Source organism: Helicoverpa zea, chromosome 23 (genome assembly GCF_022581195.2).
Source record: "Helicoverpa zea isolate HzStark_Cry1AcR chromosome 23, ilHelZeax1.1, whole genome shotgun sequence".
Classification (NCBI taxonomy): domain Eukaryota; kingdom Metazoa; phylum Arthropoda; class Insecta; order Lepidoptera; family Noctuidae; genus Helicoverpa; species Helicoverpa zea.
Genome location: NC_061474.1, coordinates 5,193,526 through 5,209,487, shown reverse-complemented (window position 1 = coordinate 5,209,487; position 15,962 = coordinate 5,193,526). Strand labels below are relative to the sequence as shown.

The 15,962-nt window shown below is 35.6% G+C and overlaps 3 protein-coding genes across 3 annotated transcripts; 2 read left to right on the top strand and 1 right to left on the bottom strand.

Moving 5' to 3' along the window:
* Positions 1-516: 516 nt before the first annotated feature.
* Positions 517-4,413, top strand: LOC124641955. Its single transcript, XM_047180226.1, has 10 exons — positions 517-562; positions 938-1,056; positions 1,169-1,320; positions 1,592-1,674; positions 1,786-2,003; positions 2,086-2,253; positions 2,421-2,621; positions 2,873-3,045; positions 3,116-3,193; positions 4,146-4,413. Exons 1-10 carry the CDS (start codon positions 517-519, stop codon positions 4,411-4,413), a joined length of 1,506 nt encoding a protein of 501 aa, XP_047036182.1.
* A 769-nt stretch (positions 4,414-5,182) lies between these two features.
* Positions 5,183-10,144, top strand: LOC124641705. Its single transcript, XM_047179872.1, has 13 exons — positions 5,183-5,228; positions 5,321-5,532; positions 6,294-6,528; positions 6,759-6,970; positions 7,738-7,932; positions 8,351-8,503; positions 8,721-8,893; positions 9,177-9,248; positions 9,291-9,350; positions 9,434-9,454; positions 9,570-9,593; positions 9,678-9,707; positions 9,796-10,144. Exons 1-13 carry the CDS (start codon positions 5,183-5,185, stop codon positions 10,142-10,144), a joined length of 1,782 nt encoding a protein of 593 aa, XP_047035828.1.
* Positions 10,145-10,408: 264 nt separating this feature from the next.
* LOC124641851 lies at positions 10,409-13,289 on the bottom strand. The gene is made up of 4 exons (XM_047180094.1): positions 13,195-13,289; positions 12,762-12,920; positions 11,195-11,353; positions 10,409-10,682 (listed from the first exon to the last, which is right to left on the bottom strand). Exons 1-4 carry the CDS (start codon positions 13,252-13,254, stop codon positions 10,506-10,508), a joined length of 555 nt encoding a protein of 184 aa, XP_047036050.1. The 5' UTR covers positions 13,255-13,289; the 3' UTR covers positions 10,409-10,505.
* Positions 13,290-15,962: the final 2,673 nt, after the last annotated feature.

Below are 15,962 nucleotides of genomic sequence, written 5' to 3'. Positions count from 1 at the left end.
GACGGGAGGCTATGGCTTTACATTTCTACATCTGTGGCGTTATGTGTTAGTAACCAGACGCCAGATTATCTAACAACTAGTCTTTCCAATAAGCTTAATTTTATCTGGGTAACTGGGATGAGGAGGTTAAATAGATCCTACATGTATAATACTGAAGCACTTGCATCTGGTCAGACTGGATGATAATTTATTGTCATTGGCCTTTCCTACATAAGGTCTAGAATTCCAAAATGCATGCAATCAAAGTTATAAAGAGACTTGGACGATATTCTACTACGATTTTTAGCAGAAAATATTCATAGCTAGCAAATGACTTGCATTAAAGCATAACTCTATAAACAGAAGTGGTGTCCAAAGGTCATGTGCAAAATCAATAACATTTGACTTACCGGATATCACTTCTACGCATAACCCAAGTTTTGAATTAAAATTCTTTCTATGTTCCGTGAAATTACATCGTTTATACAACTCTCTTAATTTCCATGTAGACGATCTTTCCGACTGTTTCTTTCTACGATGAAGTGTTTTATAACTATATTTTTTATAGTTTTGGGTTTTATAGGTAACATTTTATTCTACTTTTCATATTTGTGTTGGTAATTAGTATATTTAAGTTAACATCATTTTAAAGTGTACTGTAATGACTATGACTAATGATGATTGTCTTGTCTTCTGACAAAGTCTTTGGTTCTTTCAAAGCTGCAGTGCAATTGCGGTGCCGCTGCGATGTGGCAAAGGTGCGATGCGGTGCGGTTGTGTCGCATCGTACGTTTTGTTTGAAAACAAAGTGAATGCTCGTGCGTCAGAACCCAAACACGGCGTTGAGACCACAGCTGCACCGTACCGATTAATACTTTAAGCTATGATGATGAAACAATGACAATAATTAAGGTTTTGAAGATGAAGATCAGCACTAGTATAATTACTATTTCAATAGTTTCAGATGTCAGAGCTATGGTAGTAACAACACACGTGCCTACAGAGCTACATTCTATATTAAATGAGACACGTAGAATCATAAACGGAGACGAGGTTACAGATAGCAGACCGTACATGGTAAGATTGGAAATTATCACTTTTCAGATTGTTCAAACCATTGTCTTTCATGTTGACATTTCAATATGTTGTATCAGTATGATCTTGAAAGACTCAAAATTGTGTTTACCAGGTCTTCTTAAAACTACCACGTTCTAATCAAAAGCAAGGAAACTACAGGACTTGGTTATGTGGTGGCGTGATCATACATGAAGAGTACATATTAACTTCTGCTGCTTGCATTGAAGATGCGGAACATTTCTACATAGTTTCTGGAACTTACAAGTATGTTTGAAAAGATATAACGACGGTTATAAGGAATCAAACGCAGGATTTGATTTGAGCATTTTTAACAACAAAGTTAATATGATAAAGTTGCAGACCTCTTTCCTAAGTTTTAGGCTCATGTTGTTACTATAACAAAGGATAGCGAAAGGGTCGATGCAAATTCTGATTTGATTCTATACAGCTGAAAATTACGAAATACCGTCTTCCAAAGAAAAAATGCTTCACCTTCTAAGAGAAATAAAATCTTAAAATTTAACTCTAATTTCAGATACGCTGATGACGATGACAGATACAATAATCCCTGCATCAAAAATGGAGCTAAGAAAGCTATATGGAAGTGCGTTCCCAAAAGTAAGTAATAGAAAAAGGCTGCTTTAGCAGAAAGTACCTGCTGTTTAATAATTTTAAAGAATTAATAAAACAAGCAGATTAGTGGCCTACAGTCGTCTTTAAATATTTCAGACTATGTTTTCGATGGACACGAGAATGATAACATCAGATGGATGAACAACGATATAGCCATAGTCAAGATTGAAGACGGTTTTGACTTCACAAGAAGGATTAGAGGTTGCGACTTCATTCCCAAACCAGTTTGTTATAACAATCAGAGTCAAACCTTGGAGAATCCTGGGACTATTGTCTCTTTAGCTGGATGGGGTACCACGTCTAGGTATAATGATGTAAGTAAATCAGTGAGCACGTACGCGCGAATACTAGAAGGACCAAAAGTGGTAAAACCGCTTATGTTCACTTATGTTCTAGTGGGTGAACAGGAGGAAAGAAAACCAACAGAACTTGTTAGAAGCTCACGTGGAAATTATACCGAAAAACCGATGCAAGCGCCGCTGGGGTTCCCGTTACCACAATATTATTGACAACTACATGATCTGCACAAAAGACGTTGGACTGACTATGTCTGAAATCTGTAATGTGGGTATACTGAGTCACTGCTTTTTTCTTAAATATTATTTTCAGCCTTCTTTCGTTTTACAAGTAATAGCTATCATTACTGGGTTACTCGCATAAATGTTACCTACATGCTAAATCCTGTGCAACCATGCAAAGATTTTCATTTTTATACTAATTATAATCTACAGGAAAAGTACGTAGATTGCCAAGACATAAACTATTCAGATGAAGAAGACATGAGGAGAGACACGAATAGCCAAAAGTCAGAAAAGGTTCCTACTAACTTGGTTATGCATTCGGCTTATCAAGACGATGCTGTGAAAAATGTCATGGTCAGTGGTAACTCCAGCAGAAGAAATGCAGCTTTAGCTGACGGAGGGTTCTGTGAGGTAAGTAGTAAATTAATGGATGTTACTTATATTATTATGCGAAAGTTTGTGAGGATGTACATTTGTGAAGTGCTGTCGAAAGCTAGTATCCCATAATCATTCTATAAACTGCTACTAAATTAAGAAACCTTAACAAGAGCGGAGTGAGAATTTGGTGCAACCATTTTTCGCCACTACTTTATCTGCTTTGCAATATGTATTGAATATTCTAAAGAATGAAATAATAGTAACACCTATATCACCTATTTCAGAACGACCACGGCGGACCCCTAGTTTACGGTTCCGGAGTAAATTCTATCGTTATCGGCGTCATCTCTGCTTGTCTCGTCAAAGAGCGGTCAAACAAATGCTACGGACCCTTCCTCTATACCAGTATCTTCAAGAACCGGCAATTCATATCTTGTGCCATCTATAAAGACGTCGAGTATGTAGTATGCCTAAGTAACTACACTTTTTTCAACGTAAGTCAAAACTTAATCTTAATTTCTTTGCAGACCTAAATGCCGAAGACAATTCAGATCAGGCGTGACGCATGTAGAAAAAGTGTTTTCATGGGTGAATCATCCCGATGGGTAATTATTTTTGGCTTATGTTTAACTGATCACCAGATATAGTAACAAATAGCAGACAAAAATAGTAAATGATCACCAAAATTAAACCACCATTTTAAAGTAAGATTATAACCAAAGTTTTTAAATTCTGCTATCCTATTTAAGCAAAATGAGTCCAAATAAATCATTGTTATCCCAAAAGTAGTAAATGATCACCAAAAGTAGTAAATGATCATCAAAATTATACCAGTGTTTTAATATAAAATGATAATCAAAGTTTTTACATCTTGCTATCCTGTTTAAGTAAACTGACTCCAAAAAAATAAGTTCGGCCTGATACAATAAATGTAATAACAATATTTGGACCCTTTTCCTGCACTAGGGTGGAAAATTGTCTATTGCATGCCTCTAAACAGTGCAAAAAGAGTGTATTTTCGAGGGAGTGTATTCAGAAACACATTCTTCTTCTTCTTTCTCCTGCCCTGTTCCCAATTTTACTTGGGGTCGGCGCAATATGTCATTTTCTTCCATTTTCCCCTGTCACTCGTCATACTGACACTCACGCATGCATTGCAAGCCGGACACATAACTTAATGTGGCATCATAATACTTTATTTGGTAATAAGCCTACATTTTATGGCAATCACAGTGACTTATTTAGGCAAAAAAAATACATTAATTTGGTCGTCAAGAGTTGGTGATCATTTACTAAATTTGGTGGTCGAATACAATTTAAAGTGAAGTCGTGACTAAAATAGCTGGTACTATTACATTTTTAGACTTTATTTTTCTGGTGTTCAGTAGATATTTCTGGTTACAAAACTAAGGGTATCAAAGCATTTTATGGTGGTCATTATATTTGTTCCCATTATTTTTATTTCTTCAAATTCCCTTAGGAACGCAAAACATGAGTAGATGCTGTCTCTTCATAAGACATTCCAAATTCAAAATCTAAAATAGATTTCTTTTCTAGCCCTGCGAAGAATGAACTACCTAAAGAAAAGCTGGCTGAACTGCAGGCATTACAAGCTGCAGAAGCAGAGGCTGATGCCGAAGCTAACGCGGCTGTTGCTAAAGACGCTCCTGCAGCCAATAATCAGCCAGTTGTCAGAGCCCACGATCCACCAACAACAAAGAAATCAGACAAGGTCTTTGCAGGAAGCGGCTTCATTCTCCGGTCAGGGAACGAAACGATCACGGAATTGCCGATAAATATTAAAACAAATAACATCACAATTTAAATTTTACATTATGTTAATGATTATGAATAAAATACATTTTTAAATGGAGTTGATGTTGATCATTATTATCCTACAGAATTACGATAGCGTAGGAAACTTTAAGAAAGTCGTCTTCTTATCGAGTGAGCTGCAGGTTTTAATCATCTTGCCAGCCCTATTGTCAGAGCTTGTATAACTCATAAAACTTTGAAGTCATAAAAGCTAAACTATCTCAGTAAATAAGACGAAGATCAATGTATGTATACTGAAATGTAAAAAAAACTTCATCCATCATTTAGTACATTAGGAACTTGGAAATAGCTCAATTATTGATTTTAATATCATAATTGAATTCTTAATAGAATAAAATACTAGAATTTTGAACTCATCAACTCCATCATCATGATTTTTGGACTAGTTTATTGTAATTAGGACATGTTCTTCTTAAATTATGTGTGTATATGGATGGATCTTTGACAGTGCTATTAATTTACTTATACACAAAAGCCGTGTAGATACAGTCAGAGGGCAATTTTCAATTACAATAAATAACAGTCATAAAATAAGATTTATTCAATAAGCGTGCACAACAATTTCCGTTGTTCCATCAATTAACTTCACAAAATTAATTGCATTGTATGTAACATAATACGTTTTCCGGAAAACAAATAATTACGTTCTTCGAAGCGTTACTTTTGGGAGATTGACCACAAAATTAATATCCACAAACTCATATTGAATTTGAACAAATAAATTTTTCGATCCTTCTGGGATCGGTCCGTGAGTCAAAATGACGAATCACATATTGCTTCTGGCGACATTTCTTTTTCTATTAGGTAAGTTTCTTTAATATATTTGGTCTTACAATGATATTTATCACTGATGTTATCGGGAATTTACTATTTGACTAATACATTTCGTATAACAGGTCCTGTACTCTCAAATTCAACGAAGAAAGAAAAAAAAGACGACGCTGTAAAGCCACATCATTCAAAACACCATACAAAATCTGGTAATTCGTCAGCCGATGAAGTTGAAGAAATAGCGGACGAAGGCTGGAACTATGAGAACACCACCACGGTTGACGCTAGAAGAATCCTCTTCAGTAAAAGAACAGAAAAGGGGAAAAGACCTTATATGGTAAGTATCAATGAAAAGTTCTAAGCTTAATTTTTTTTGCTTGCTAAATCATTGCTCAAACCACGTTTCTTACGGAAAAAAAAAAGATAAAGCGTTTCATCTATAAAAACATATAAATAAGGCATCAATTATGTCATAATCGTTGCATTAGCTCATTAGATAGATGATGTGGCAGTGCTTGTATGCGTGAGTACGACATTCATTTATTTTTGTGGCTGAATGGACTAATAGGCGCACAACATTTATGATAAGTAGGTAGTTATGATAAGTACATTTATGATATTGATGACGTCATTGTACCGACATTCTGCCACGTCGCACATCCAACTCTTACATGATTCATATACATACATACCTACTTAATTGCAATCATTTTAATTAAAGTTTTTACTGCGGTTTATGCAATATCTCTAGACAAGAATATAACTTTTGGACCTTTCAACATTTGGTCATTTAAATTCGAAACCTGTATGCTAAACCCTACCTATATTTTACTGACAACAAAGATAAAATAACGTTTCGTATTGGCACGTATTATAACCAGTCGTTGCAAATACTTTTGCGGTCATGGCTGAGACCAAGTCACGCCTAGATGCTATTGTAGAGCTCTCAAGCAAACAGTAAAGATTCATTACCGTGCTTCATCGCCGATATGCGATACGCGGCTATTGTCGCATCAACCAACCGTCTACCAGCCGTCAAGATACTCCACGTAGCAAGAAAATGTACCTCAATTAAAGAGATCTTTTTCCGTTGCCTAGGTATATCTCCAACTGACAAAAGAATCTGCCAAAGCCCACAAGTACCGCGGCTGGTTATGCGGAGGTGTCATCGTGGATCCCTACTACGTGCTGACATCAGCTGCCTGCGTTGAAGATGCTGATCGGTTCTACATCGTCTCTGGCACCACCAAATTCGTTGACAGCTTCGATTATAAGAACGACGAGTGCGTTTGCAAGCATCGGCGTAAAGTTGTCTGGAAATGTATCCCTAAAAGTAAGTTTTTTAGCTTCACGAGCTAAAGTAGTTATTGGCCTTTTTTTATTGTCTTTCAGCATTTACCATTTTAGGCACTGTTTATAATGTTTTCTTTAACGTCTTAGCTGTATGCACTTTCTATGTTAGTTTTCAAATCTCATGCAATACCATGCGTGTCATCTAATTAATTGCATGCTTATAATTTTAATATATTTCTAAAAAGTTTTTATAAAATTTCTGTTTCCCAGACTACAAATTCGACTTCCAAGATAGTATAAAATGGTCCTCCAACGATATCGCTATAGTAAAAGTAGATAAAGCCTTCAAATTCGGTGTTCAGGAGAAGGGATGCGAGTTCGGCACTGATCTCATTATGTATAACAACATCAGTAGGGAAATGGAAAAACCTGGTACTAAAGGCTGGATCGCTGGATGGGGTAGCGGTAATAATTTCAGAGAGGTAAGATTTTTAGCAACTGTTTTATATGATCTTATAGATTTACATGACGTAAGAATGAACTCTCAATTTGTTTTAAGTTTTTCAAAGTAGGTAGTAAGTATTGTACAGAACGAATCAATATATCTTTTCATCCCACCATCTCGGAAAGAGTAGTTTTACCCTTTGATATCTGAGTGCAAAAGTCGTTTTTATCCTCTAGAGCGGCAAAGTGATTTGAATTTAGAACATCGTGTGCAATACTCCATTTGTGACAATCTTGATAAGATTTTTCAAGCAAATACATATTAAATAAATAAAATACTGCTTAAAATAATTATTCAATTAATTAAGTATTTTTTATTATTGTTTTTACACAGATTTTTAACGTCGTTTCATTTTTAAAGCGAGTTTTCAAATATGTTAACTTTAATAGGTACCTACATCTTTTTAATTTGATACTCGTATGAGCGCGCCATTTTGTTTTTTTGCATTTAGTAATTTCCTCGATGAGGTGGGATGAAAAGTTACGTGTTGCACTCGAGTGCAAAGATTTTTCACCTTGTGCTCTTTTGATTCCCTCACTATCGCTCAGGATTCTAATTATTGAAACACTCGCTACGCTCGTGTTTCAATTTTAAAATCCTTCGCTTGCTCGGTCATCAAAATTGAGCCCGCGGTTAAAAAGCAACTTTGCACTCTTGTATAACAAATAACTATTAGTTGATTGTTATAATTATTTTTTGATGTACGCCTCGTTGACTGAATTAAATGAAATTTTATCATCCAAGGGCGTATATCGTCGTCAAAAAGAATCGGGAACAGCGCACATTCCCAAAAACAGCAAATGCCTACAAGAAGCCAAAGTATGCGTTATGGACAACGAGCAGTGTGCCAAGAAATGGGCTCAGAGGTTCAGGGAGATTATCACTCAATACATGATCTGCACCAAAGATGTGATGAAGAGGCTCAGCGAAGTGTGTGACGTAAGTATCGAAAACGACTTGAAAGCTTTCTACTATTAATATGCTAAAGGTCTTATAGGACATTATAGTTCGGCCATTCAGAGAATGCGTTCCTGACACGTCGCGATTGAACTGACGACGTAACTTTGCAATGGCGTTGCAGTTACGATAAAAATATTTTTGCTGGTTGTTTACCGTTTTAACAATTGAGGAGCATTAAAACAACATTATTATATCAATAATCAATGAATGTAGTTACGTCGTCAGTTCAATCGCGACGTGTCAGGAACGCATTCTCTGAATGGCCGAACTATAATAGTAGAAAGCTTCAGAAAGTTTAGAATGATTACTTATAATATAAGTAAACGTTCTGAAAAAAATTGCAACTAAGACGAACTCTGAGGGATGTATTATAAGGAACTGTTCTTACTATTTGTAGAAAAGATACGCCAACTGCACTGATGTCGAGTCAAGACGTCAAACGGATGTTGAAGTTCCGACTAAAACTATCAACGTGGACTTGGGAAGACATTTGAGGGACCCTGATGACTACACAGCAAGGAGATCGTCGATGCAAGGAGGATTTTGTGAGGTAAATATTTTATTTTTAATAGCCCAAATTAAATTAAATAATGTTACTGGTGAGATGTCGGTAGATAGAAGAGTATGGAAGGAGAAAACTAACTGCGCCGACCCCAAATAAATGCGGGAAAAGAGCAGGAGGATGATCATGAAATGAAATTCAGAAAATCTGTAGATTTTGGTTTTTTTAATTCAGGAACTTGAAATAATGCAATTTTCTATTTCAGAATGACCACGGTGGTCCTTTGATCGTAAGATATCAGGGCAAAGAACGAGTAATTGGAGTTATATCGGCTTGTAAGATTGACCCCAAGAGTCACAGTTGTCACGGACCTTTCTTGTACACTTCAATCTATAGGAATCGACAATTTATATCATGTGCTATCCACAAAGACGTTGAGTAAGTTCTTAAGTATTTTTAAGTCGTTTCTTGCTAGTCTGTGTTACCACACTGCTCCTTCCCAGCAAAAACCTCTGGGAAGTGGTGAAGGGTGAGTTTGGTGGTGCGTTTTGGGGGATGTCTTTTGTTTTAACGTTCAAAGTGCTGATTTATCAGCCTAATTTAAATGTGTAATAACGTGTTTGAGTTTGATGAGCCCACTATCCCCTATAATCTTCCAATTTTTTTTCGAAAATGTTATATTTTCGCAGTAGTAGATACAAAACTTATTTTTTGTATACAGAGAGAATTGCAGAAGGGTATTCCGATCTGGTATCACGCATGAAGAATGGTCGGTCAGCTGGGATAATGCAGAGTAAGTATGATTTTTTTACTGATTTTATTTTCTTTTGATTCAATGTGCTAAACTAACTTTATATTGCAGCGACGATGACGATGACGGTATGGGAGACAATAGGTAATTTATCAAGTGCCTTTTTTGATTTTGTTGATTTTCTTCAGAATAAGGAATAAGTAGTAATTTTATAATGACTTTTTCAGAGACGAGAAACCAGCAGGAGGGTCTGAATAATATTTTTGTTTCTTTTTTTATATTAATGCTTATATATAGTAACTGCTAAATTGTGCTTAGATATTTAACTTTGGTTAATATTAATGGATATATTTTTTGTTACAGTGACGAGAAGTCTTCAGATGAAAGGTGAGAGCAGTTTTTATGAAGTTTTTTATTTAATTTCGATTGGTACTGGAAGGTACTAAGTATACATGTTTTTTATATTTGCAGTGGCTCAAAAGAAGTTTTGAGACAACTCAGGTAACAAACATATTATGATAAGACTTTTAATAAGTGCTCCATTTTTTACTGACGACATTTAATTATTTTTTTTAATGAATTGTTACAGCGATGACAAAAAGAAGACAGAAAAGAAAAAAGAAAAAGCATCAAAGGAAAAAGAAGAAGCTGAGTCTGGTTCAGAGGCCGAAGAAGAGAAAGCAACAACAGAAAAACCGAAGAAAGAGGAGAAAAAACACGATTCAGAAAAAGCAGAGAAACACAAGAAAAAGTCAAAATCTAAGAAACACAAGCCCAGGTCGGAAGATAAGCCTGAAGCTAAGTCTAAAGAAGCAAGCAGTCCTAAAGCTAAGTCTAAAGAATCTTCAGAAGAGATCCAAGTGAGAGGTCAGGTGAAAGACCCCGCGACCTACGAGTCCAGTCATGACGATAATGTTAATGATCCAGATAACGAATAGATTTTGGATCAATAAATCATAATGTAATTTAAGGGGTGTTTTACTTTTTAGATCCTCGACAGAGTCATGCCTAAATCTCCACTTACCGGCTGATTTTCCGACACAAATCTTGACTAAGTAGATTTAGGGATCATCATCATCATCGTCTTAGCCATAGGACGTCCACTGCTGAACATAAGCCTCCCCCTTAGATCTCCATAAGTACCGGTTGGAAGCGACCTGCATCCAGCGTCCAGATTCAGGGATGCAACACAAAAAAACGAGTTTTTAGAAGGTGTTTTGTTCTTTATTTTTCTCTGAAAATCCTAACGACAGCAATTACGTGTTCAGATTTCCCGGTTCCTCAAATAGTTCGCTATTTTCAGTCCAATTCAATTAGTAGCTTCATAGTGAGGCATAACATGAACTCCTTATTTTTCTTGCAATCCCTCTCTGGGTTCTGGTACATGGTCATAAAGGCTTGGTACCTGCCTGCTGTGTTGCTGTTCAGGGGCAAGTCATCGGTGTCAAGGATGAACTCTTTTATTGGATAATCGCCCTAGAAACCAAAGATGGTGTTAGATTCGGTATCATTGAAGGGAAGTATAGGAGTTATCTTAGGATGCATGCCAAACATGAGAATGCATACTTAGGTAGGTATACTCTTTTTATGAAATGGTTTTGGAAAGAACAACTGATGAACGCCGTTCCGTTTGATATGAAAAGAATCCAAATTCTTGAGAGAGACCACTCGTGCTCAATATCTGGTAGGTACTTTATTAATTTGGTCTGAACGTGGTATAAACATACTTTTATATGAATACCTAGGTACATAATTGTGAGCGGTACCTATATCCTGCTGGTGGAGTGGTTTTGTCTCTCCTTGTAATACGTAGGCACCTAAGTTCATACCTAGGTACATATTAAATAAAGAACCAAATAACCAAGTAGGTAGGTACTTCATCAATGAATGAGATTTTGATATGAAAGGGAATAGCGTAGGTGCCTAGCGATATATATAACGATGGTATAAAGATAAGGATATTGTAGATAAAATAAAATAAACCTCACCGCTGCAAAAGGGCATTCCTCAGGTATACCGAAGTACTTCATGTATGAATAATAATCACTTTCAGGTCCCTTCATAACTTCAGAGCAAAGATCACAAATCTCGTGTGTAGCCATCACTTCGTATTTACCAGAAGCCTCTTTTTGAAGAATTAATTCTACCTGAAAAACAATAATTAATTGAAATTAAGCATAGTATACTTCGGCCGTTCAGAGAATGCGTTCCTGACACCTATCAGTTAGTCACGACTAGTGATGGGCACAACATAACACTGAGTTCGTTACCGTTCCTTCAAAATGAACCGCCGCATTATTTTAAGATTATTTTCGTTTTAAATTGGCGGAATCATTTGTTTTATATTTTAGTTATTTAAGTGGAAACCAAAAAAAGGTAATATTCATATAATAAAATTGTTTTATTTATTCTTTGTTACAAGTACATTGAATTGAATGTGCGAACAGAATATTAATCAGACTCCGATTTGCTTGAGGAGGTGGTGTCTTCATCATCATCTTCGCCTACATGTATAATTATATTATTATCAATAACAGAATCAATCCTGATATCTCGGTCTAACAAAAGCCGGGTAATCAAATAAAAACAGATCGAAAACACTTGAAAAACGTGGTCTATGCGCACGAAACGACAACGGACGACTGTTTTAGCGTCACAAAATGGCGGCCCATAACGCCATTTGGGGTTACCATTTTTAATCTAAGTATAAAAATGCGGTTTGGTCATAGTTTTATTTTTATATTTCATAAACGTTATAATTAAGTCTTATAGTCCATTATTTTCCAATTCTTAAAAAGAAAATCAAAACGTATTATTTTATATTATAACTGTATAAGAACAGATTACGATACTTGCCTGTTATTTTTAGCACAGCACTACAAAATATAAACCGCTGACATAACCTTGTAATAGCGCAGTATAGATTTAGAAAAATATTGTTTACCAAGTTATTTGACACTCAGTTTGGCACAAAATTATAACATTCATTGATTATTGATATAATAATGTTGTTTTAATGCTCCTCAATTGTTAAAACGGTAAACAACCAGCAAAAATATTTTTATCGTAACTGCAACGCCATTGCAAAGTTACGTCGTCAGTTCAATCGCGACGTGTCAGGAACGCATTCTCTGAATGGCCGAACTATACCTATATTAACCACCATACGTTAGCCACTGGTTGAAGCACTTTTAATCTTAAGTACACCGACGCTATAATTGTCCGTTTTTCTTAAAACAACTGTTATCTTTGAAAATTGAACGTAAAACTTCATAGTAAACAGTTGTACCTATTAAGAAACTGATGTTTATGTTGTCAGTGAACTTGGACCTTAGGGCGCGGCTACACGGTGCGAGTAGCTTGCTTGTTTTTAAAATTGTGCGGGCCCAGCGACTCGCGCATGTACCTACCAAAGCAAAATACCCACCCGCGTGCTCTTGTCACTTCTCACTTGCACATGTCAACTTGCTCCAGCTACATGCGCCGTGTAGACGCAGCCTTAGTATTATGTCGACGTCATGCGTTTACCTTTTATATAATATTTCGCTTACCTACCATTGTATCAGGGCCAACATCCTTAAGGAATTTGATGTCTCCATACATGTAGGCTATAGTCTCGTTGTACCGAGCCACCGTCACTCCTGACACATCCACAAACTCCTCGCTTTCGGAGTCACAGCACTCCATTTGGGAGTCCAAGTTCAGCAAATAAGTCTTAGGAAAGAAATGTCAATGTGTTTATTATCTTAGTTTTGATGAAATTAAGCAAAATCAAAACCAAAAATATTGGTTGCAAAATAGCAGTTTTTGAAAGTCCAAACAAAAGACAGTCCCCAAAAAAGCCCACCCTTCACCCTTTCCCTTTACGTTGTTTTAAAAAGTTTTTGATTCTCAAACCAAAAGACACGTAAAAAATTGTTCACATAGATTTCTTAGGCGCTTTAATGAAAATATACTTTTGAAAAACTATACAGATTTAACAACTTACCACTTCAGGAGACTGGCATAAACACGTTTGCAGCAAATACATCAATATAATAGGTATCATTGTTACAGTTTACAAAATGAGCAGTTATGCTGTCGCCTATTTAATATATTGAGTAGATCGCGTGTTTCATAAGATAATAGTAACATGTGATATTATTTACTTATATAGATAGGATCGCATGGAAAATGTTTTTCCAAACAAGTTATTAATTAGGTGTTTATTATTGTAATTGTATGTTACGTTGACAAGGTACCAAACAAGATGATCTGATAGTAAATGGACTATCAGTTGCAGTGTGTTTAAGGTACAGACACCAGCAGGACCACTTACCCGAATCTGTCAAAATTTATTAATACAACATTAACGTTCCACTATTGTGATACATGTTCGCAAACGTTTGTGAAAACTAGATCAGAGTGCTGAGTGCTGATTCCGAGATTTGCGTGCGTTCGCAACTCGATACGTAATTATAAGTCTATTGAAATAAAGAGTCGTATGCTACGTCACATGATTTAGATATTACTGGCCTTACTACAAAAACTTTAACCACTGTTTTACACTTGTCTAAAAAAAATGTGGCTCCAAAATGAACCGTATGTCAACGTCATAATTTGACATTTTTTTAGACAAGCCTTAAACTGACGTTAAAAAGTTTTTGTGGTAAGACGGTACGGGCCTTACTACAAAAACTTTAAACCCTGTTTTACAGTTGTCTAATAAAATTTTGGCTGCAAAATGAACCATATGTCAACGTCATAATTTGACATTTTTTTAGACAAGGCATAAACTGACGTTTAAAAGTTTTTGTGGTAAGACGGTTCATGTTCATTTATTTTGACAGGTTAATAATGCTTACACTCGCAAAAGTGAGCTGGAGTGTTATACGACCAAGTACCGATGACAGACTTTATTAAATAAACAATTCTATGATAAGTGCTACGTGATTCAATGGTATGATACTCTTCGCATCGAAAAAATTAACTTGCAAAACTCGCACTAGGCACTCAGGGCCTTACTACAAAAACTTTAAACCCTGTTTTACACTTGTCTAATAAAATTTTGGCTGCAAAATGAACCATATGTCAACGTCATAATTTGACACTTTTTTAGACAAGGTATAAACTGACGTTTAAAAGTTTTTGTGGTAAGACGGTCAGATTCTGAGTTTTGTAAGTTTACGCGCTCGATACGTAATTATAACTTGGCTGAAGTAAAGAGTCGTATGCTATATGACATGATTAGAGTATAGCACGTTCATTCATTTTTCCGGATAATGATGTTTACTATTTCGCAAATGAGCGCGTTTATAATACAACCAAGTGTCGATGACAGCTTTCATTAGGCTAGCCGCACACACTCAATAATATTGTCAATAAAGTACGTATTGTCAATAATATTGTGTGTGTGCGGCCTGTATTGCGGTATTGTTCAATAATATTGTAGATTATCCAGAAATTCAGATTTTTTCACGTCAATATCGGGGGGAAGCAGGGGTATTGTCAATCATATTGACGTGTGCGGGCGCGCGGCAATATTTTAGTTGAGGAAAAGATTTCAAGGCAGGCGGACGTTCGTGTTATTTGTTCAAAATGGAAGAAGAAAACAGTATCCAAAGCGAAAATAGTATTGATACTGTTGATGATAGTACCCTTACTAAAAAACATTATTTGTCAGTGTTTATTAAAACATGGGAAACTTATCCAGAATTATGGAATACATCCTGCAAAGCATATCGTGATACAGTTAAGAAAAATTTCCTTTCTCTTCTCTCTTCTCTATAATCCCCTCTCACCAAGATATCTTCGGGAACGTTCTGAGTTTCTTGTCCCGAGAGGCAAACCTTGTCGCACTTCCTCATCTCTCCTTCTTCGTGTCCCTTCCCACACTACGAGCCGCTATGATGGATCGTTCACTATTCGTGCTGTGAGACTGTGGAATTCCCTTCCACACTCGATACGCGAAAGCCCATCGTTGGGTGCATTCAAGAGACGAGTAAAGGAATACTATTTTTCGACATGAATGATATATATATTGATATATATATATATATGATTCGTATGTATATATATCGGGTGTGTCGTTCATAATCACATTAAATGAAATGCATTAATATACTGGTTAATATATGTCGATTAACACAAAGATAAAAGAAAAATACGTAAAAATAAAAAAATGTTTTTTTCAAACAAAGTAAATGGAATAAAAATGTGCAAAAATTAGAAACACCATATAAAAGTCAGTCATTACAAACAACTGAAATTCTCCCTTGAAAACTGACAGCTGTCAACTGATCAAAACATACGATACTCCTAACTTTATCTCTGCTTTACACATGATGTTGTAAATTATAAAAACGAAAAATGACTCCTGTGACTAAACCACTGAATGGATTAGGTTATTTTTTTTACAATTCGCCATAGAATATCATAAAGTATATGTGATATGATTTAATGTGATTGTGAACGACACACCCGATATAATATATATTTTTATATGTATTATGTTTATGTATTGTGGAGTTTTACTACATATATATGTTTAGTATATTATTATTTTATATATATATATATATATTTTTGTTTGGTTATTAATGTTTGTTGTGCACTTTTTTTTTAATCTACCCTACCACTATCGAATCTCTCTATGGCTTTAGGGTTGGCTGTAAGAGAACCCAATTCTGGGTTAAGCTCGCCATTGTACATAAACTGTCTGTATTCTTTTTATGTATTTATTGTTAAGTGTGCAATAAAGAATAAGAAAAATAATGC